Source organism: Anas acuta, chromosome 14 (genome assembly GCF_963932015.1).
Source record: "Anas acuta chromosome 14, bAnaAcu1.1, whole genome shotgun sequence".
Classification (NCBI taxonomy): Eukaryota; Metazoa; Chordata; class Aves; order Anseriformes; family Anatidae; genus Anas; species Anas acuta.
Genome location: NC_088992.1, coordinates 5,647,179 through 5,670,124, shown reverse-complemented (window position 1 = coordinate 5,670,124; position 22,946 = coordinate 5,647,179). Strand labels below are relative to the sequence as shown.

The 22,946-nt window shown below is 42.0% G+C and overlaps 1 protein-coding gene across 4 annotated transcripts; it reads left to right on the top strand.

The window, feature by feature from the left end:
- The first annotated feature begins 511 nt into the window (after positions 1-511).
- TBC1D9B (TBC1 domain family member 9B) lies at positions 512-22,836 on the top strand. 4 transcript variants are annotated; one of them, XM_068697876.1, is made up of 22 exons: positions 512-764; positions 3,281-3,391; positions 6,353-6,471; positions 7,496-7,724; positions 8,339-8,597; positions 9,247-9,454; positions 9,591-9,803; positions 10,018-10,179; positions 10,773-10,923; positions 11,334-11,548; positions 12,296-12,413; positions 12,832-13,117; positions 13,824-13,953; positions 14,375-14,473; positions 15,302-15,370; positions 16,135-16,375; positions 16,757-16,822; positions 16,977-17,048; positions 17,461-17,511; positions 18,354-18,401; positions 19,454-19,560; positions 20,352-22,836. In XM_068697876.1, exons 1-22 carry the CDS (start codon positions 647-649, stop codon positions 21,042-21,044), a joined length of 3,765 nt encoding a protein of 1,254 aa, XP_068553977.1. In that variant the 5' UTR covers positions 512-646; the 3' UTR covers positions 21,045-22,836. The 4 variants fall into 4 exon arrangements, with proteins under 4 accessions (XP_068553977.1, XP_068553976.1, XP_068553979.1 ...); XM_068697875.1 differs by having other exon boundaries at positions 19,433-19,560; XM_068697878.1 differs by lacking the exon at positions 17,461-17,511.
- The last annotated feature ends 110 nt before the right edge of the window (positions 22,837-22,946 follow it).

The window sequence follows — 22,946 nt, the reverse complement described above, 5'->3', positions numbered from 1 at the left end:
GGCAGAGCTGGAGGCTGGTCCAGGGCCGGGGCCACAGTGGGGGAGCTGCCATTTGGGGAGCAGGCCTCAGCCCCACAGAGCAGCCCGTGGAGCTGTGCACCAGTAAATTAACATGTACAACAGGAGAGAGCATTTAAATAACCCCTGTTAGTTAATGTCAGTGGATCCCACAGGGCTGCAGGGGGAGATTTTTCACCTGCCCGGTGTCAGTATGGAAGCATTAGCACGGCAAATTACAGCCATCCTGGCAAAGATCTCCCCAGTTCCCAACAGCACGGCGGTGAGTGCCGTGCTTTGTGCAGCCCACAGCTCCCTGCACCCGCTGAAGTGCCAAGAAGGGGGAACAGAGCGGCTGTAAATCAAGCAGCCAAACCCCACCGCGCAGCACCCGGGAGCGGGATTCGAACCCGCGACCTCCTCGCTGAGGAGCCTGCGGAGCGAGCCGCGGCGCCACGGCGGCAGCACGGCACCGCCCCGCTGCCGTGAGGGGCCCGGGCCGCCAGGGGGCGCCATGGCGGCGGGCGCGGCCCCGTGACCGGGCGGCGCGGAGCGGCCCGGCCGCTCCCCCTGCACCAACCCCCTCAGCGCTCCGGCCGGGCCGGGCCGGGCCCAAGCGAGCCGAACCGGGCCGGGCCGAGCCGCCGCCATGTGGCTGGGGCCCGAGGAGGTGCTGCTGGCCGGCGCGCTGTGGGTGACGGAGCGAGCCAACCCCTTCTTCTTGCTCCAGCGCCGGCGGGGACACGGCAAAGGGGGCGGCCTCACGGGTGAGGCGCGGTGGGGCCAGGGGCAGGCACGGCCCGGGGGGTGCTGAGGGGACGAGAGGGGCGTGGGGGGTGTGGGGGATCCGGGGTGGGCGGCGTGAGGGGCTCCGGCCTTCTCCGGGACACCCCCGGGCGGTCCCGGCCTCCCCGCTTGGCCCGGGAAAAATTGGGTTGGGATAAGGGGTTTTTGGGTCACTCAGGTGGCCTCGGGTCCTTGGGGTGTGCTTCATACACCCCAAAAAGAAAAAAAAAAGGTTTAGGTGGGGGAGAGCAAGGTGTGGTTTGTCACGAGCGTTGCTGTGATACTCGCAGGTCTCGCTGTGGTACTGGTGGGTATGGCTGTGGTACTGGTGGGTATGGCTGTGGTACTGGTGGGTCTCGCTGTGGTACTCACAGGTATTCCTGTGGTGCTCCTACACGTTTCGAGGACACACACGGTGCTGTGCGTGGACGGAGGTGAAGTCATGCAGCTGAGCGGTAATTGTGTGTGTGTGCGGCTGCCTGGTATCCCTGGCTGCTGACAGGGACCGTTAAATGAACGTCACTGTGACCAAGGCACGGTGTGAACGACAACAAAATTCCCTCAAACACCCCGTGTACATGCAGAATGCCCGCACTGTTATGTAAATAATAAAAAGGTGCTTTTTACGTTGGCTGAGTAACGCACAACCAGCCTCATGTGGTTGGCCCTGTGGACCTAATACAAAAAATACGAACTACAGAAGTGACACAAGTGATAAACATCTTTAGCGTATTTCGTCTTTTTCACAACACTTAAAATGGTTTTGAACTACTCTCTTATGTAACGTGGTTTCTGTAATTTTGTGTGTGAGTATATAAATGTATTCTGGAATTTCCCAGTCTCTTCACAAGGAGAAGTCACCCTTGGCGCTGTTCTGGACGATTAAACATTTAGACTGATCTTTTCTTAAGTGCTTGAAGCTTTGAGCCAGTTTACTTCTTGAGCAAGCTCAGCCCAGTGAGAGTCTTCTCCAGAGCCCCTGCGTGCTGCAAGCCTCATGACCTCCTCGCAGAGCTGGACAGCTGCAAGTTAACATCTGGGAGTTAGAATGCAGATATTCAGCCAAGCTAACAAGTCATTTAAATTGCAGTTGTACTCGAGTTCTTGTCTCCATGTCTTGTTACTGGCACATGTGTCAATATATATGACACATCGAGTGTTGTTATAGGAAGCATACAAAATGAGTTTTTAATCCATATTCTGCCAACAACTATACAGAAGATACCTGGAGCCAGAGCAGATCCTGTTGTATTGGGTGCATACACATTTGTTTTAAGGATTACCAAACTCCATGTGGCTGTTCTCTGGCTGATCGTGTTATCTGTGGTACTTCTCTTGCAGTAGGCTCAGTGCTATGTCCCTAATCTGTTGCTTGCTTTTGGGTAGCTGAGGGAGAGATAAAGGGGAGGAGGAAGCAAGTTTCACAGATAGTGAAAGATACAGACGAGTACAATTTGCTCAGGCTCACCCAAAGCATAGGGAGGATGGCAGGGAATTGGGCCTGGGTCTCCTGAATAGCAGACCAGAGGAGCAACTGTGCTCCCTCTCCCTGTTTGAAGATTAGAAAATGAAATAATGAAGATGTTGCAAAATTAATTTATGCTAAAGGTACTCGTAGTACATTATATAGAATTAATAAAGCAAAGTATCATCTTAAATATTTGATTCACCTAGCAAATTGATTTAATTGAAATGAATGGATTTGCTTTACGAAGTCTTGTGGCGGTCAGCATTTAGTGCTGAAAATGCCTGCCTTTTCATTTACCGTATTAAAAAAATAACTTCTGAATTACCAAATTTTGGTTCTCTAGCTGCATTCTTTATTTAAGTGAGGTACCTACAGGAATGTTACTGAAACCTGGGAGTACCAGTTTTCTAGAACTATTTGATTCCATTTTGGAATGGACCTTGCCTTCTATTTGCATAGGTGATGCTGAAAGACACAGCATTGAAAACTCTTTCATGTTATAGTTTAGTGGCTTAAAAATCAGGTAGTAGCAGAAGCTTGGAATTTCTGGAGACTTCATATTCTTGTGGCAATCGTTTGGATTCAGTGATGAAAGATCTTAGAGGCTTATGAGATTATTGCCTGCACTGAGGACAAAGCTCTGTTTTTCAAAAAATATTTTTGAGACAAAGTTAATCTGAAGACGTTCTACTTTAACTGTCTCTCCTATTTGTCCGGACCCCGTGGAAAAAATGCATTTAATTTCATTATAAAACTCTCCTAAGAAGGCAGAGGATCATAATGAGGTTTAGTAGATATTTAATTGCCATCTGAACTTCAGCCATTAACAGTGGGATTACTTTTGGTGGCTCATAGGTAATTTGCTTCCAGTGACTGGATTTATGTCTTTGTTTTCTTGACCAAGAACCATCACAGGGTACATAATAGGAACACTGGTACTTTTTTGTAGTGTCAGTGATGTATTTTTGCTTAACCCAATTCTTTGGTTTGGTACTGCATTGTTTTAATTTCTGTATCTTTGCTTCCTAGGTCTCCTTGTGGGAACGTTAGATGTGGTTTTGGATTCCAGTGCCAGAGTTGCCCCATACCGTATTCTGCACCAGACTCAGGACTCTCAAGTGTATTGGGCAGTAGCGTGTGGTATGTATTGACGTGACTCTTGTCAGAGGCTGGAATCATGTTATTCTGTTCTCTGTATTCTTCAGGTGATCAGTTACCCACATAGTATTCTGTGACTGCTCAGGAAATTTTGGTGGGGCAGTGGGTGATGCTAGAAATGGCAAAACTTCTTGGCATTGTTTAAACTATAGGTTGTGAACATAAGTCTCTGTGAAAGCTTCCACTTCTGCAGATGTTATGAAATTTGTATCCTCCAAGATATTGGTTTGTAGGGTCATAGAGGATTGCTGAGAAAATAAAGCTGTGATGACAAAGATTGCTGTGGGATAATGAGTGCTGTGCCAGAACCTGCTTACCAGGAACACGGTACAAGATGGGAATGTGTAAGGTCATTCAAAGTGCCAAACACTCTTGTGGAAATCTTCTTAGTGTTTTGATCCTTTTTTTTTTTCACTTCTGCTATTTCTGGCCTGTAATAGATGTATAGCTATAGTTTATCTGTAAAATATATTAATATATCTTTTTAAAGCAGCAAGAACTCTTGGCCTCTTTTACTTGATAGATGTAACTGCTGCGTTGGAATATTGTGGTGCACCCTTCTGGTATCCAGTAGTGAACTCTGCTTAAGGCTTTAAGTCCTACTGGTTGCTGAAAAGAAAATATCTTAAGACATATTTGTTAGAGTGGTTTTGTTTACAATAAGCATCTTCACTTCTCACTTTGTGGTTCAGAAGTAAAATCTGAGCATGAAGTAATTATTTGCTAAGCCTACAGATGTTGAAACCTTGTTTTCCCTGTTCCCATCTTGTCCCCAGGCAACCAACAAAACATTCTCCCTTACAGAGCTGCTTAAATTCTGCAGGAGAGGGCCTTAGAAATTGCTGTGTTCCACAGAAACTCAGTTTCCCTTTTGACAAAGGAAGAGGCAGAGAAGAAGAAAACAGGAAAATAAGACGGCAGAACAGAAAGTGAATAGGGAAAAAAAAGTATATATATTTAGTAGCCACACGTGGTGCAAATCATTCTGTAGTATCTTGACACTCAGCGAGTGTGTTTTTGTACAATTTCAGTAGTGCATTAGCTGATATTCTCAATATTTCAGTTACTTTGAAGTAATGCAACATGGTAGAATGAGATGGGCTATGTAGCAACTGTAAGGAATTTGATAAATTATTATACTAGAATAAATACATTATACTAATCCAAATTACTTTTTTTTTAATCATATGATATATTCACGTTACTGTCAAAATAAGAGTACTGGCATTCACTTAAAGTTATAAAATTTTCATGGTTCTCTAGCTGAAAAATGTAAATCTTTAATGTATGGTTTGTCATGTGTAAATACTAGTGGACAACGTTCCGGTTATGCATGCAGCTTCAGCCTTCAGCACTTTGTTCTTAGAACTCTTTGTAGGAATTGCAGAATTTTAGTCATTTTGTGTATGTTACTCTAATGTTGTTCATAGAAAGACCTCAATTATTGAGACCTGTCTTTTAGCAATTTGTTTGCTCTCAGTTGGTGAGAGATGCAGGTCATGAAACAACTAGATGGGATTTATTCCCCCACCATTACTACTTGACTGTTGGCGCATTTGTTTTTTTCTTTGATGACCAAAGCATCCTGTAATTGATAATTCTGTGCTCTTAAAATTAGCCATTTAGTATTATTCAGAATTAGTTACGCTTCAAAAACAATGTCAAGTGGCTTGAATAAACATCAAGTAAACTTATACACAAAAGCAGAAGAAACTGTATTTGTTGTCTAATCCATTGACCTGTACACAGAAACTCAAACTCATAGTCCTGCAGTCCTCTGAGACAAGACAGCTTATTTACTTCTAGTTTTTGGTTTCAGGTTTTGGAGTTATTTTTGCTTATGAAACCACAGATTAGCTGGGGTTTGGTTTTGTGGCCGGGTATCCAACTACAAACACACAAATATTGTTTCTTTGCTGAAGCAGCCTCTTAGATAAGAAAGTCAGGTAGAGCAGTAGCTTTAGGGAACTGTTTGTTTCCTGCTGTTTTCTTCATTTCCATCATTAACCACATTGAGGGGTTTAATGTTCTAGCAGAGAATTTGAGTAGTGGGAGGCATGCTGTTAACATTTTTACATATCCCATTGCTTTTGTTTGAAACTTCAAAAGATGAATCTACTGGAATTTGGCAATGAGAAACTTACAAGTGTCTTTGACTTGCAAATTTTGTCTGCATTTAATGTTGTTTCTTATCTTAAAAAATTGAATTGCTATTTTATTTCTTTATTTCTGCATAAGAGAATAGAGTAATAGCCGTTGATAGAGGTGAAGAAATCTTTTACTAAATGTAAATCTCTGAAACAGTTAAGGGAACAAAATGTTAATGAAAGCAACTTTTTATAGAAGAGTTCATTAAACTGGTTAGTGAGTGAAGCTTGTCCTCTGTGAACCTTGTGGGCTGTGTGGTTAAAGACAACTAACTGATACAAGTTTTGCTGAGACCTTTTTTTTCTTTAGGAAAGCAAAGAACATAGCATCTGACATTTGAATACTTTGGTTGATTTTTGTTTTGTAATTGTATATTCTGTGCTGCCCATGAAAAATGAAACCCCTTTGGAGGTGTAAAAAGTGTGATTGTTCTGAAATTTCAAGTTTCTTCTGAAAGTTCATTATTTTTATTCTAGACAATTAGGAATTAAGAGTACTTCTTGTCTGGAGCGTAACAATGCTTTTTGTCTGGGAAAAAACACTATTTGCTGTGTAATTGCAAATAGGATGATGTGTTGGTAGTGTGCTTATTATCCTCAGTGGCAACTGAGACATTTCATTAGACACATAATGGTGTGTATATAATATCCTCAACATGTATACAATTGATGTGTTTGATGTTTGATCACTGTTTGGTAATTATTAATTTACTGCTATAAACTTGGAGAAAAAAAATAGTTTGTTCTAATTTTTTTTTTCTTTGCTCTTCCCTTCATATTTCACCCCTTCAACTAGGATCATCTCGTAAAGAGATCACAAAGCACTGGGAATGGCTGGAGAATAACTTACTGCAGACTCTATCCATCTTTGATAATGAAGAAGATATCACCACCTTTGTCAAGGGCAAGATACATGTAAGGGACATGTTTCCCTGAAGGACTTCTAGATTCTGATAATGAATAGGGAGGTGGTATGAAGAGCTTTTTACCCTTGGAAGGGAGGAAGCAAGAGCTCCATTGCAGAGCTTCAGATATACATTTGAAATTGTCATGAAATGCATACAGTGTTGTGAGCATGACATTACATCTATAACGCTGGACAAATGTTGGGGGGGGGGAGGTTATGGGCAGTAGATGTCAAGGAGCAGCCTACTTAGGGTAATTAATTAAAATCTAATCACTTATTATAATTCTTGTGAACCTTCGACACGGTATTAAACTAAAGTTGATCTAGGAACAAATATGGGGGAGAGAATTCTGGTTTGTAAGCAATGCATCTGTGTTCCCATGATGGTCTAGAAGCCATCTAGGATGTAAAGGAACTGAACCCTAACTTGCATGGGTGTTCAGACAGGTGTCTCTGCTTGTTGTGCAGTTAACACACTTCAGATGACGAGCCCACAGATTCTGCTGAATAGAAACTTAACGTGCAGTTTTTTTTATTGAACAGAAGCAGTCTGAGGCTTTTCTAGTACTCTTGTCAGGTTTCTCTGTAGTTGCTGTGTGTCTGTGTGCAAGAGAGATTGCGGTAATTTGTTTTTCCTTCTGGCCGGTCAAGATCTGACAGCTTGCAGAGTTCAGTGCTTCCTGACAGATGATGATCTTCCTGTTGAAGAAGCGTGTTTGCAAGTGAAAGCAGACCAGTTCTCCTGCAGGGTGTTCAAAGTGTTACCAGACCAGCTGTGAGAAATGCAGTCAAATGTTAAACATGAACCCTAACTGCGTGTGTTCAGGAGCAGATCAGCTCGTAGACTCCCAGGCTATCTGACTGCTCCTTCTACATGTCCTTACTGTTTCTCTAACTTGACAGGAGAAATGTTAACTGCTGTGTTGTGTTTCTTCTTTCTGTCTTCCGGATTGCTGCTGTGACCTTTAACTGTATATTCTGTCTGTCAGCAGACATCTCTTATCTCTGTGTCTCTCCTCCCATGTCCTTCAGGGAATTATTGCTGAAGAGAACAAGAATCAGCAGCCCCAGAGCGAAGAGGATCCAGGTAAATTCAAAGAGGCTGAACTGAAGATGCGGAAGCAGTTTGGGATGCCAGAGGTGGAGAAGTTGGTCAATTACTATTCTTGCAGCTATTGGAAGGGGCGTGTTCCCCGGCAGGGTTGGCTGTACCTCACTGTCAATCACCTCTGTTTCTATTCCTTCCTGCTGGGCAAAGAGGGTGAGTTATAAACTTACTAATTGTTTTCCTGCTATTTCCCATTATCTTTTTGATGTGGGTGATCTTTCATGGGGACTTTTTTTTTTTTTTTTTTAAAGCTGAATGGTGTTTGTTTTTTTTTCTCTTTAGGAATCCTTTGAGCTCTGGCTCAACTTGTAGATCCGTCCTTGCACTTGTAGACACTTCAGTGAAGTTTAAACTGCCAGGTTGTGCACCTGGGCTTTTACTTCCACTGAATTAGAAAACCAAGCAATTTTTTGACTTTAGTGAGTTTTGTTTGAGAACCACCCAGTAATAACAAAACTTAAACCCCTGAGTACTAAGTTAACTTGCTAGAAAGAATTAAAACATGAGTAATTGTAATTGAAAGCATTTAATGGATAGAAGAGAGACCTTTGGAACTGCATTATTTCTAGTCCAGCTATTCCCAAAGAATATTTACAAGTATTTTTGGAGAACCCAGAAAAGTGTAAAGAAAAGAAATGTGCATGTGTAAGAGGAGAAAAATACTGCTACATTGAGAGCATTTTTGCTGCTTAAGCTTCATTCCTGATTTTTGTTTCATCTCAAATTGTAATAGTGGCTTTTTTTATCTTTTTTTTTTTTTTTCCTAGTGACACTGGTGATTCAATGGGTGGATGTAACCCAGCTAGAAAAAAATGCTACCCTGCTGTTCCCTGAGTGCATTAAAGTGAGCACAAGGGACAGTGAACTCTATTTTTCCATGTTTCTTAACATCAATGAGACCTTCAAGTTGATGGAGCAGTTGGCTAACATTGCTATGCGACAGCTACTGGATAATGAGAGCTTCCTACAGGACAAGTCCCTCCCAAAGCCCAGGAAGCCTCTTAAGAACATCTCTGCACTAAAAAGGTGTGTGTTTCCAGCAGTGAGAAGACAGAGGAAAGGGGATTGTAATAATAAATCAGCATTACTGTGTAGCTCTCAGGTGCCCCTGGGTTTTTCTCACTCTAGGCAACGCTTCAGTTATTTCAGTCATTAGTCCTCTGCCTGTTGTTTTTTTCCATCCCTAATTGGTATTGAATTCACATAAACCCTCATGTCTTTCTCATGCATGAAGGTACAGACTAGAGGCTCTCAGAAGGAATTTTCAACTTCAAACTACTAAAAATCATATTTAAAAAAGAAAGTGTGCAAGAAGAAAATGAAACTGGCCCCTTGGCCTGAAGTTCAAAAATTATAAAAATAAATAAATATGTATGTTGCAAAAAATCCTTAACAGTTTCTAAATCTGATATAACATTTCAGTATTTCAGATTGGTGTTCTGAGATACGCTTGCCTATTTTGTCTTGTATTGCAGGACATACCTTGTCAGTGAAGCATGTCTGAAGGCTGAAAGAGGAGTCAGATAAGGGTTAGCATCTCAGTTAGAGAAATGAATAGTAAGAATTCACAGCACAGGCTGGAGTTTGTTATTGTAACAAACACTTATGCTAGTGTTTGTGTGGGTTTTTCAAAGGAGAAAAAAAACTCTAGGGACTACTCTCTACTTTTCCCCAGAGACCTTGATGCTCGAGCCAAAAATGAATGCTACCGTGCCACTTTTCGGCTGCCCAAGGATGAGTGTCTGGATGGACATACAGACTGTACCTTGTGGACACCATTCAACAAGATGCACATTCCTGGCCAGATGTTTGTTTCCAACAACTACATCTGTTTTGCCAGCAAGGCAGAGGAGGCTTGTCATCTCATCATTCCTCTCAGGGAGGTGGGGATTTCTCAGTTGTGTATTACTACAGCCTTTTCTCATCTCTTTGTCTGCTTCTAGCTTTTGTGTCATGCTTTGCAGATAATGGAGATTCTGCTAGATCCAAATGTCTTCTGCCCTTGTCTTTGTCTTCTAGGTGACAATAGTTGAGAAGGCCGATAGTTCCAGTGTCTTGCCCAGCCCTCTGTCCATCAGCACTAAAAGTAAAATGACCTTCTTCTTTGCCAATCTGAGGGACCGAGATTTCTTGGTACAGAGAATCTCTGACTTCTTGCAAAGAACACCATCCAAGAAACCATGCGGCAGTGACAGGGAATGGAAGTGGAATTTGGGTGATCCTGGATGCGAGGTACTAAGGAAATAGGTGGGAGGAGCATTTTTGCACCTTTCAGGCAGACACAGGGATAGTTCTTGAAGGACAATTTAAAGGAAAAGCCAGAACTGTAGCCACCTCTTCTCTACCACCTCTGTCTCCAGTCTGGCAGATACGTTATGTATGACTAACTTTACAACAACAGAAATACATTATGTTTTTTATCAAAGTAAATATTTGCATTTTCCAGGAAGTTCCGGAATTGCCTTCCAGCAGCCCACTTGCAGTTAGCCCCCCATCTGCTCTCAACAATCGACCTGTCAACTTCTGCGCAGGGGAAGTGCCAACAGCCTCCCAGGGACTGCTCAAACTTTTCAGAAGAAATTCTGAGGAGCTCTTGGGACCCAAAGGGGTAAATGATATTTTAACTTAAATCAATTAACTATAAATAGTGTATAGTAGGTGGCAGATTTCCTGTCCTGCTCTGAGACTATAAATGCATTTTCTCCCTAGCTTCTGTCACCTCTGCAGTATCGCTGTCACCATGGTAGTGCTGCATAGATGTAACCTAACCATCAGCTTACTGTATCAGTACTGAGATACATGAGTAGAGGCTGAGAAACTTGTGTTACTGTGCTTTTGGGATACAAATTAGTATCTGTGAAGAACTGCTTTTCTTCAGATCAAAGCAGTAGAGAACTGGTATCTTGGCTTCCTAGACAGTCATCTTAGACCAAGGTTGTTGCATTTATGTAAAGATTTGCAAGGTGTAATATCATTGCTAAGCCCATGTTACTGTTGTGGAGATGACTTAAAGCAGGTCAGAACTGATTCAGAACAGTATAGATTAGCATACACCCTTTTATTCAGCAGGAAGAAGAAAATCTTTAGGTGTCACAGTGCATTTCTTTCATGAAATGTAGGCCTGAGTACCCAGAAATCACCTGTTATGCAAATATAAAAATGCTTTGATCTCCTAAAATGGCTTTGTTTGTTCCTGTGCAGGCAAAGGAGAAGATGAAGGAAGAGTCTTGGAACATTCATTTCTTTGAATATGGGAGAGGGATGTGTATGTATCGCACTGCCAAGACTAGGGAGCTGGTGCAGAAAGGAATCCCAGAAAATCTTCGTGGAGAGCTGTGGCTACTTTTCTCAGGTAGGAGGATGTGAGGGATACTTTGGCAGCTAGCAGAAAAAAGTATTCTGCACATCTCAAGGGAAAAGGCATAAATCACAGCTCATTTCAGAAGAGATAAATCAGAAGTTAACTCCACCTGAATTATACTTCATAGTTGTCTTGGACAAAAATGCAGTGATTACATTACTAATATGACTTTATTTATGAGTGTAGTAGCTCTTTGGTCAATTTTGTCTGAATTTCAGTGTTGGGACTTACACTCTAACCTGATGCTTTAACAATGAATTTGTTTCTATACTTACTTTCATGTCTATTCATAATTGCTGAGTTTGTGTAGTGCTTCCTGGATGCCTCTTCTCTGATGCTGTGGGCATAGAGCCTATATTTTGAAGCACAAGAAGTGATGCAGTATTTATTTGTCATTACAGGGGCTTGGAACGAGATGGTCACTCATCCTGGTTACTATGGAGATCTTGTGGAAAAGTCAATGGGAAAGTACAATCTTGCTACAGAAGAAATTGAGAGAGATCTGCACCGTTCTATGCCAGAACATCCTGCCTTCCAGAATGAGTTGGGAATTGCTGCCCTCCGGAGAGTCTTAACAGCTTATGCATTCAGAAATCCAACAATTGGGTACTGTCAGGTAAGAAAGAAGTCTTAGACTTATTAGCCCCTGCATGGTTACCATGACTGTACTGGATCTTTTCAGCAGTTCTTGGTTCAGTTTCAAGCTTTTCCTTCTTGCTGTGCATGTGGTGGAAAGAAGTGGTGATGTTGCATGGATCTCTTAATTATCCTTTGGATACAGCATTTATATAGACTTTGCACATATCCGTTATGTGTGGTGACACCTTTCTTTCAGTAGTTTTTGTGCTAGAGCTCTCCTTACTTTAAGAAAAGCATCTCCTGGTTTCCTTGAAATAAGCAATGAAATCAAGCAAATAGTGATGCACATGAGCAATATATCACAAATGAAGCCAGTTGCTATTTCGCAAACAGCTCAGTAGAAATTCAGATTTGTTTTGTATATTTCTGTGCCATGAGAGGTTCTTGTTACATTGTTCTGTTACGATCAAAGCTTTTTCTGAAAACTTTGAAAATCATATATGGTCATGTTTATTAACAAAAGTGCTTGACAAAAAGTAGTTACATTATCTGCTGCCTCGCAGAGGAACTGAAACAGGAAGGTTAATTGTCTCAAGGTCACCTAGTGACTCAGATACCAGTAAAAGCTGGAAATAAATCTGACTCTCACTCCCACAAGACTGCTTTGCTGTAATCATGCTCTTTAAGTTTAGCTGATCTGTAATGACAGAATTTTCATGAACGTCTTCATGTTTCTCTCTCTCTCCCTCTCTCTCTGCCTGTATTTAATGCTGCCAACAAATAGGCAATGAACATTGTTACATCAGTGCTGTTGTTATACTGCAATGAGGAAGAAGCTTTCTGGCTCCTAGTGGCTTTATGTGAGCGGATGTTGCCAGATTACTACAACACAAGAGTAGTGGGTGAGTCTTTGTCAATATCATGCTGGATCCTGGATTTTCAGCTACAGTTTTATCAGAATCTCTCAGGAATATTTTGTTTCTTCAGAATTAGTTAAACGTGATGGGTTTTAAAGATGAAGCACAAGCCTCTTCCCTTTAAAGTTGCAGGTGTGTGGTGGAGGCATAGGAAAAGATGTTACGGGCTACCAAGCTAAACAAGGAAGATGGAGTCGAGAATAATCTCCATCTGTATGTGTTATGTTTATTGGGAACAGGGTAACAAATCTAAACAAATGTGTTACTTTTAGTTCTGATATTAAGAAGCTGATAGGAAATCAAAGTGAACTCACAATGTTTTGTTTAATAATTGATTAACTTGGTTATAGTACCATGACCTCACAAATTCGAGTTCTGACATTGTTCTTGTCTCTTTTCCCAGGTGCATTGGTGGACCAAGGCATCTTTGAAGAACTTACACGAGAGTATCTTCCACAGCTGTCAGAAAAGATGCAGGAGCTGGGAGTGATTTCCACCATATCCCTTTCTTGGTTTCTCACACTCTTTCTCAGTGTCATGCCCTTTGAGAGTGCTGTGGTCATTGTTGACTGTTTTTTCTACGAGGGCATCAAGTTTATCTTGCAGGTGTCATTGGCCATACTTGATGCCAACATGGAGAAGTTGTTACAGTGCTGTGATGAAGGTGAAGCCATGACTATTCTGGGCAGGTACCATTACTTGTTCTTACTTATAACTGAATGGTGATGGTACCCTTTTTAGTCATCATTCCTTTGTACCTTATTAGAGAGAGTCTTTTATAGTTCCCATGAATTCCATTACATAGCAGGTCATAGAAACTTGTCTAGGGTGAAACTTGAGCACCAGAGATGTTTGCTATTGCTTTCTGCAACAGCTGAAACAAATTTTCATCTGAAGTATGAGCTGAGGAATCCCATATTTGCAGAGTTGTTTATTTGGTGGCATACTACATTCCTGTTTCTCAGTTTGAATTTGAAATCCACAGGGTTGCTTATCCAAAATTCACGGAAGAATTCTAATCCACTATTAAGAACAAGTCCTGGCAAGAATGGCCTTCTTGTAACAGAAAACTTGATCAAGCAGATATTTTGCAAGTGTAGTAAATAAAAGAATTTCTTGTTTGAAATGTGAATCTGTCCTATTTACAGTAAGATCTTCAGCTTACTGCTGGGAGCCTGCTTTTGAAAAGAACAGATATACCCAAAGTAGAGTGAAAATCAGCTGTCTGTCTGAGATGTTGAGGATAGCATTGTGGGTTAGGTGGGAAAAATTAAATTTTCCTATGTGTTTACATTAATAGTACAAAGGAGTTAGGGCTGGTGCATTTAGGATATTACTGCTTTTCTTTGACGCTAATCCTGGAGTCTTGGATCTGTTTGTTTGTTTTCTCCACAGGTATTTGGACAATGTAGTTAACAGACAGAGCGTCTCACCCCCTATTCCCCACTTGCACGCCTTATTGACGAGTGGAGATGACCCACCACTTGAAATTGACATCTTTGACCTCATCAAAACATCCTATGAGGTCAGGTTCTGGCTTAGTTTTTGCCTAAGTGATTTTTCTCCCCTAAAATCCATTTTTATACAGACGGAATTTGAACTGCTCGTAGCTCGAGGTGCTCAAGGAGTGCATGCTCAAGCCATTAATATTTTTGTTTGGTATAAGTAGAGCCTAACATTTTTGACTATTGTGGATTCCAAAGAGTCTCTCCAGCACCAGTGGAGACTGTCAAAAATCATGAGGTATGCTGCAGAAACATGGAAGCATCCCAGTTCATTTCCACAGTTTTTTCTCACCTTTTTGCTGCTAGTAAAAGGTTTCTGGGGGTTCTAGATAATCTCTGAGGGTACACTACACTTGTTAAAGTTCATGTAATTCAACAGGGATTATTTGTTCTTAAGGAGATGATGCTGACCTGGTCCGCTTTTTTTTTTTTCTTTTGTAGAAATTTAGCAATTTGAAGGCAGATGATATTGAACAAATGCGTTTTAAACAAAGGCTGAAGGTGATCCAGTCCCTAGAGGATACAGCCAAGAAGAGTGTGGTATGTGACTCCCAGATTAAATGAGCTACCAAATCGCATATTAATGCAATGCATTTTGCTTTAAGAATCAAGAAAGTTTGCTCTGTAGCAAACCTGGTTTTAAGTCACTTAAAGAATGGCACTTAATGTGAGAAATGGATTTACTGGCTGGAATAATGGATTTTCAGTTTTCTTGTTCACATAGGTCTAGTTAATCTAATAAAATGGTTTAAAGTCATTGGGCATGATCAAATTAGATACTTGGCATGGAGGGAGATAAAAACCATTTATAGGCCTCATAATACTCTCCAATGCCTAACACTGTCTGTTTTCCTACTTGCCTGTAATCTTTGAGAAAAATAGATAGCAGATAAGTATTTTTCTCCTACTTAGAGGGTATGCTAGCATGTTGGGGAATTTTACAGAAGGGTTAATGGCCAGAAAGGAGTATTGACATCTATGGCAACTATCTCCCACGCTCCAGGTGGGGAACCTTGTCCATCTGTTTCTTTTGCTGTTGTTTTTCTGTGCATCTGAGTCAAATATCTGAAGATAGAAACAAGAGGGAGGGGCAACATAGGGTTCTCAGTGCTGCAGAGACAGGAAGTCATCAGTAAGTTTTTACTAGCTGCTTAAAATGTCAGTGGTTTCTGCTTGACCAGAAACTGTCTTCTTGACCTGTAATCCGTAGCAATGGAAGGTATTGGAATAGTTATGTTTTCTCTCCTCTCGTGTCATATCTCATTTTAATTGTTTTCTTCTCTTCGTTACACAGATTTTTCACTGAGTCATATTTAATTTGTCTAGCTTTGAAATAAATAGCTCACTCTGTTTTTTCCCTAACTGTAGGTCCGAGCTGTGTCTAGTGACATTGGTTTCTCTATTGAAGAACTAGAAGAGCTGTATGTAGTGTTCAAGGTAAGAACCTATAGAAGCTATAGAGTGAGGAGGGGTGTGTTCTGACACAAAACAAATGTCAAAATAAGTAAAAAAGGAAGTAATGATTCTGTTTTTATTCTTGATCCAACTTGTCAGAAGCAGATGTGGGGTTCTGTTACATGTGGTGCAACTGAGACCGGCTCTGTTACGAAATGATTCTTGGGGAGCAAAGATGGTCAAACCAAGTTCACAGTATTTGAATGACGCTTATTCAGAGAACACAGTCAAGAGAAAGGAATGTCACACAGCACTTATGGAGCTAGGATTGACTTATACCTCAGTTTTTATTCTCAGGTTTGCCATAGAGTTGCTCTGTAAGTGCTGTGCCTCTGTTTGCCAGTGTATGTATTGTTAAAAAAAAAAAAAAAATGATCAAACTTCATTTACCAAAGTCACTGCAAATTCAGTTCCACTCTGCTATAGACTCAGAGTCCTAGTTCTAAAATCTGCATTTTCCCTTTGCAGTAAATACTGAGTTTCATTTCATTCAAACCTGAAATAATCTTTTTTGTATTTTTCACTTAAATTTGTTCCATATAGTTTTGTAAAATCCCTGTCTCTTCCTTCACATCATACTATTTTGTAGTGAAAAAATGCTAGTAATAATGGTTGAGATAAACAGTGTGTCTGACATATCTCGTCTCTGCTTACTTGGTGCTATTCTTGAGCTATAAGAACGTCTCCACTCCCATGGATTGTTGTAGTATAAAATAATCTGACCTATCAACCCTTTCCCTCCAAAGGCAAAGTATCTGATGAGTTGCTACTGGGGAAACAATCGTGCTGCAGCTGCCCGCCGAGATCAGAGTTTGCCCTACCTGGAGCAGTATCGCATAGACATGGAGCAGTTCAAAGAGCTGTTCATCAGTTTGACACCCTGGTCCTGTGGTGCACATACACCTGTGCTGGCAGGACGCTTGTTCCGGCTTCTGGATGAGAACAGGGATTCTCTCATTAACTTCAAGGAGTTTGTTACAGGGATGAGTAAGTGATATTTCTGGAGATCTTGGAATATTACAAAAAAACACTTTCTGTCCTCTTCCAGAGAACTAAAAAAATAAAGAGATGGTGATGTTTGCGCTATCATGAAGGGAGGGTTGACAGTCTTACAACATATTTCAGGCAGAACAAAAGATGCCTTTTTCCTGCTAGACAGTCTCCCATTTTGGGAAAGAATACGTGGTAAACCTACAAGATGAGGCTTTGCTGGGGATATTTCTTTGCTGCTTCTGCAGAGAGCTTTATTCAGCTTAGCATTTCCTCATTGCATTAGAACTCATTCTGTTTTGAGCTTGTGTGCAGAGGGTGATTCTTTATCCTAACTGCTGTTTTTCTTACTCTTCTGATTTATTTTTTTACTTGCAGGTGGGATGTACCATGGTGACCTCACGGATAAACTCAAAATACTTTACAAACTTCATCTGCCTCCTGGTGAGTGATTGCTTCCATATACTGCTACTAGTGAGCATGGTCTGTTCTGACATGCAATAGAAAAGGGATGCCTCATGAGTTTTGCTGATGAAATGGGTAATGCCACTGTTCAGTTACCTTAGAGATCTTAACATTTCTTTATCTGTGAGTACAGCTCTGAATCCAGAGGAGACGGAGTCTGCTTTGGAGGCCACGAGTTATTTCACAGAGGATGTTACAACAGAAGGTAATGCAACACTTTGTGCCTGTACACCTCAGTTTAGGTAGGAGTTGCAGCACAAATCCACGTGCTGTGAATGGTGATTTTTGCAAGGCATGGTCTCATGGTGGACAATATGTTAAGATTGCCAGTGGTTTTGAGTTGGCTGCTGTTATTGCATGATGGGAAAGAAGTTTGGAGCTTCAACTGCTGAGCACCCATTTCATGCAGGACACAGCACGCTCTGAAGCACAGAGACAGCTGAGAAGGAGCAGTGTGCTTTTACCAGTTCCTGTCTCACCCTGATTTGGGTTTTTCATGCGAGTCTCATTGTCTCTCTTCTTGTTTTTGTTTCTTTCTCTGTGTTTGTCTCTCTGTGGCCTTTTCTTCTGTTTTATCTGGGATATTGTCCCCTCAACCCCTCTTTCTTCTGCTCCAGTATCTCCTTTTGTCTCAGAGCTGGATTTCTGCCTGCCCTGTGAGTCTCAAGGTCAGTCCATGGATTGTGCACACGTTGAGCATGGCTGTAATGCTGATATTTTCTGCCAGCACCAACATGCTATTTTAAATGCTCTGAAGTTGCTGCTGCTCCTCTCTCATGACATTCCCGCTGTGAATAAAGTATTTTAAGTAATTAAACACACTTCAATATATTCTACCTATTGTGTTTCGACCTTGGCCAAAATAGGTTTTGTCCATGTTAAGTATGAATAAAGTATCTTGTTTGTGCTTAATGTTTACCAAAATAGAGTAATGCTCCAAAAAAAAAAAAAAAGGAGTTAAATAAAAGGGGTAGTTGCACTGTTTGGTGCTAGATGGCTAACTGAATAAGTCTGAGCTCAGACAAGATTTCCTGTATAGTCTAGTGACAATATAAGGAACCAGAAGTGAAATTCATAAAGTTAGACTCTGCAAATTACTGCCAAAATGTCTGCTCAGCCCATGAGTAATGGACAGTGTAGACATTAGTCACTTACCCTATGTGCTCAGTAGTGGATTAGTTTTTTTCCATTTGTTATCTTGGTTTGGATAACGGAACTTTTGTCTTTAAGCCATGCCATTGCTTAGGAGCCTCTTATGTCTGTTTCACCCTTTCTTTTAGAGTTCTGTCATCTCCCTCAGCTGTTTCACCCCCTTTTTCAGTGTGGCTTCTTTTTTTCCAGTTTATCCCAATACCCTCATGCTTCTGTCCTGTGGGAGTGTGTGATCTGGCTTCTGTTAAATATATTCATACATGATTTTAATTTGGATATGAGTTGCCTTATATTCTACATGTGTTGTGTTGTTGAAAAACAGATATTAATGACTTTTTAATAATTTTGTTATTTTTAGAAACCCCAGAAGACAAAGGAAGGAGAAATGACAATGGTCAAGAAAAAGGTAATTTCATCATAAAGACACTACAGTCTTGTTTCTTTCATATTACCAACTTAATTGTCCTTCGCTGTATCATAGAGACCTTTTGAAGTGTCCCACATGGACAGTGATAAAGTGGGATGTGAGCTACAAAATAGCCCTCTCTTATGCCTTACTGCTCTGACTTTTTAGCCTACCAAGATCATAACATTTGAAAATCATGTTCTGTTATAGTTATCAACTAATAGAATTCATTTATTAGAAGTCAGGCTGATGCAGGAGTGTTAAGATTGCAGCCCAGAAGGCCAAGTGTATCCTGGGCTGCATCAATTGAGGTGTGGCCAGCAGGCTGAGGAAGGTGATGGTCCCCCTCTACTCTGCCCTTGTTGAGGCCCTTCCTGGAGTGCTGCATCTAAATTTGGGGCCCCCAAAGCAAGAAAGATGTGGACCTGGACCTGTTAGAGCGGGCCGAGAGAAAGGTCATAATGATGATTAGAGGCTGGAGCACCTCTCCTATGAAGAAAGGCTGAGAGAGCTGGGGATGTTCAGCCTGGAGAAGAGAATACTCCGGGGAAACCTTACTGCAGCCTTTTAGTACTTACAGGGGGTTTGTAGAAAAGATGGAGAGTGACTTTTTACACAGGCAGATTGTGATAGGACAAAGGGGAACAGTTTTAAACTAAAAGAGGGGAGATTTAGATTAAATGTTTAGAGGAAATCCTTCACTCAGAGGGTAGGGAGACACTAGACCCGGTTGCCCAGAGAAGTTATGGATGCCTCATCCCTGGAAGCATTCAAGGACAGGTGGGCTGGTCTAGTGTGTGGCGTCCTTGCCCATGGCAAGGGGGTTGGAACTAGAGGCTCTTTAAGGTCCCTTCCAACACAAGTCATTGTGAAGATTACTGCTCTACTGAATTTTGTCAGATAAACCAGCAGAAAACAATGCAGCTTTCCTGAGAGATGCTTTCCTGAGCTGCCAATAAAACTTGCTTCCAATGCGTTTTTTGCTGACATGAGGTTTTCTTTGTCTGAAACCATTAACCACCTGACAGTAGTGCCTTGGTCTTGTCTTGCAGAGGAGAAAGGTACCAGTCCACAGGACTACAGATACTACCTAAGAATGTGGGCCAAAGAAAAAGAGTCCAAAAAAGAAACTATTAAAGATCTCCCTAAAATGAGCCAGGTAAGAATTGAACCTGAAGGTTTCCAGTTAGATGACTGACAGCTTATCAGAGAATTAAGCAATATGTGGCAGCTATTTTGCCAGCATGCTCAGTCATTGCCAGTAGATTGCCTTGCTCTTCTGGTCTGGTGAGCTTTAGAAGCCTCTAGTTCTAAACAGTTGTGTTTAATTCCTCAGTGGACATATAGCTGGCTATCAAACTGCTTTATTTCCACCTGTCAAACATGTTTGATTCTGTGCCTCCCAGATCATTTTTTCCTGTAAGACCTGCAATCTTTGTTTTCCCTCTAGAGCAGTATGTTTCAGATACGCCACCAGTCATACAAACTTGTTTGGCTTTTTGTTTTTGCATTGCCTGAAGTTAAAGTTGCTTAGGAGAGAGCAAAGAATGTGGTTACAAGAGAGTCTGATGACTAGTACCACCTTTTCTGTCTCTAATTTCCTTTATGGCTGCTTTTTATACCAGTTGGGAAATGTGTAGAAGCTGACCACAGAAGAGAAACAGGGCAGAAGTAAAGCTTAGGTTTTCTCAGGTGTGAGCATGTCAGTATTCTGTTCATCTGGCAGCAAAAATACTGCCAGTATTAAATTCCTAGCTGTGTCTCAATTTCGCCTCTAGAGCAGAGAGAGAAGAGTTTGCCTGTGTTTGGACTGTTCTGAATCAGTAAAAGTCACTGCTTGATGGGGAGGCAAATAAATGAAGAGTCAGGCAAGATGGTGTTTGTTGTTTCATCAACCACTGTCAACTTTTTGCAGCCTTAAGTATGATTTTTGATCTTTGTCTTTGAAAGGAACAATTCATAGAGTTATGCAAGACCCTTTACAACATGTTCAGTGAGGACCCTGTAGAACAAGAGCTGTACCATGCAATTGCCACGGTAGCCAGTCTCCTTCTGCGAATTGGGGAGGTTGGGAAGAAGTTCTCCAGCAGACCTGTAAGGAAGTCTGAGGACTGCAAAACAAACAGTACCCAAGATCCCGTGAGTGAAGAGGAGTCACCAACATCTGAACAGAGTCAGAATTCGGCAGTGGAGCAGCAGCCCCAAGCTGACCACGAGGACAAAACCTGCGGAGATCCTCAGCCTGAAAAAACCCAGCAGGAGAACCAAACGCTGGGAGATGGGTCAGGGGAAGGACAAGGCTCTCCTTTGCAGCTGCTATCAGATGATGAAACCAAAGATGATATGTCCATGTCTTCCTACTCCATGGTCAGCACGGGCTCCCTGCAGTGTGAAGACATTGCAGATGACACGGTCCTGGTTGGTTGTGAAGGTGGCAGTGCAGCTGCCAGGTACGGCAGTACCATTGACACTGACTGGTCAATCTCCTTTGAGCAGATCTTAGCTTCCATGCTGACTGAGACAGCCCTCGTAAACTACTTTGAGAAAAAGGTCAACATTCTGCAAAAGATCAAAGAACAGAAGAAGGTGGAGAGGCAGTTCAGTTCATCCAGTGACTATGAACTTTCCTCCGTGTCAGGGTGAACTCAAAGCAGTAATTGTCTTTGGGAAATGAAACGGGGAGATAATGTGGCAGATGGCAGGATGGTTTGATATTTTGTGTTTGGTTTTTTTTCTGTTATTGTTGTTCTTTAATCAGAGACCAGTAACTACACAATTACGATAGATCCTGATTGATAAGGGGCTTCAGACAGTGACTGCTTTCTGTAGGTGCTTTTTTGGCTACTTGGGCTGGCAGAATTAGATTTACATTCTCAAGAGCCATTAGAACCTAATAGCCCCTGACGTACAGAATTACCACCGTAAATTATGCATGTCTGCCTTTTGCTGTCTTTTATTTTAATGACGTTTTATTTCAGACAGTAACTGCTCCTTGCCTGCCCTTGTTTGCTGTAGGTTCCTGGGTAACTTGCACAGCAGATGCAGCCTGGCTTGAAACCATGTTCACATCTGGCTGCAGTCTGAGAGCTCATGCAGTGTCCTCAAGTGCTATAGGACCCTGACCTATAAATAAATAGTCTTGCAAGTTCTTCTTCAGTGCTGTTCTGTGACCCAGCAGCTATAATGCAGATGTGCCCCACTGCTCCCAGCACCCTAAGATCTAAACACACATTCTCGGATCTGCTGGTTTTTCAGATGTGATTTGGCACTTTCATAGCAAATGATAACTTTTTTCTCATTCAGCATTCAGGAGACGGTTTTGAGATAAACTTGGTTTTCTAGATTTTGCTTTTCTAATTCGTTGAAAGCCACTGCTTTTAGTTTGTCTGGGAAGCCACAAGCTCCTTGACTTCAGTGCAGAAGTAATATTAAGTCAATCAATGGGCCCTTGACAGTTGTAAGGAGGAGGGAGTATGTTCCTGACATACAAGTCAGTGAATCAGCCTCAACATTGCAGATCTGTGGCACGCTGCTCTGCTGGACTTTCCCTGTTGGAGCAGAAAATATTCATTTTCTTGCTGAGTCTCTTTTTTTTTTTTGCTAACTAACCATGGGTCCAATTTTCAGAAAGACTCCTAAGAATACTGTGATCAGTCAGCCCTTGCAAATGCTGGGGGTAGGAAGGTTTGCAGGAGCGCTGTGCCACCTGCAGCTGCTGAGTGTGTCCCTTCCGAACATCTCGTGTACAAAGTGTCTGACCACGGACGTGCTTGTAGGAACTGCTGCACATCAGAGGGCGTTTACACCTGAAGAGGAAGAAGGCAAAGCAGTGTGGTGCTCTGCCACCCGCCCGTTATGGGAAACCCAAATAGACTAGATCTCTTTCCAGTTAAGGAGATTAAATAACTGGGAGACTGAGCGACTGCTCTCTAAATCGGCAAAGCCCAGAAGAAACTAAGAGTTATCCTTCTGGTAGCAGGGCATCCGCCCCGAGGAAGGAGAATTGATGCTGTCTGTACAGCTGAATTCATCTCAGTGCACAAGCATCTGCCTCGAAGGGCCAGAGCGAGAGATGCTGGTGCTCAGCGAGAGCAAACCCCGCACTGAGGGCAAGGTTTGCTACAGCTTCTGGCTGGCATCGGGAATGCAAAGGCTGGGAAGGACGCGTGTGGTCGGATGTTCCCATTTAACACTACTCGGTGTGCTACTCAGTGTTAATCCCCCCTCGTGACGTTCTCTCTGTGTATTCACAGCTCGTACGTATTTCTTATTTTCCTGCCTCCTCTGTCCTGTATCCGGGGAGCAGCCATGAGTAAAACCGCTTTTACTAATTATTCGGTAATTTATTGTAATTTTTTAAAAGTCCAACTACTCCATGTGATTTTACACTGTCTGTCTGACCTGTCATGTACTCAATAAACGAACCAGAACCCGATGGGCATCCTGGGCTGCCTTTTGTTTGTTCCCTGAGCTCCCGGAACGGTGCCTGGGCCTTGTCCATGGCAGTAACCTTAAGGGATGGACTCGGTGGGGCTGGAGCGAGCC

Coding starts and splice junctions, on each gene's coding strand:
- TBC1D9B (XM_068697875.1), top strand. CDS start 647: ATGTGGCTGGGGCCCGAGGAGGTGCTGCTGGCCGGCGCGCTGTGGGTG. Junction 13,954..14,374: donor TCATCAAAACATCCTATGAG/GTCAGGTTCTGG, acceptor TTTCTTTTGTAG/AAATTTAGCAATTTGAAGGC. Junction 16,376..16,756: donor GGAGTTTGTTACAGGGATGA/GTAAGTGATATT, acceptor TTTTACTTGCAG/GTGGGATGTACCATGGTGAC.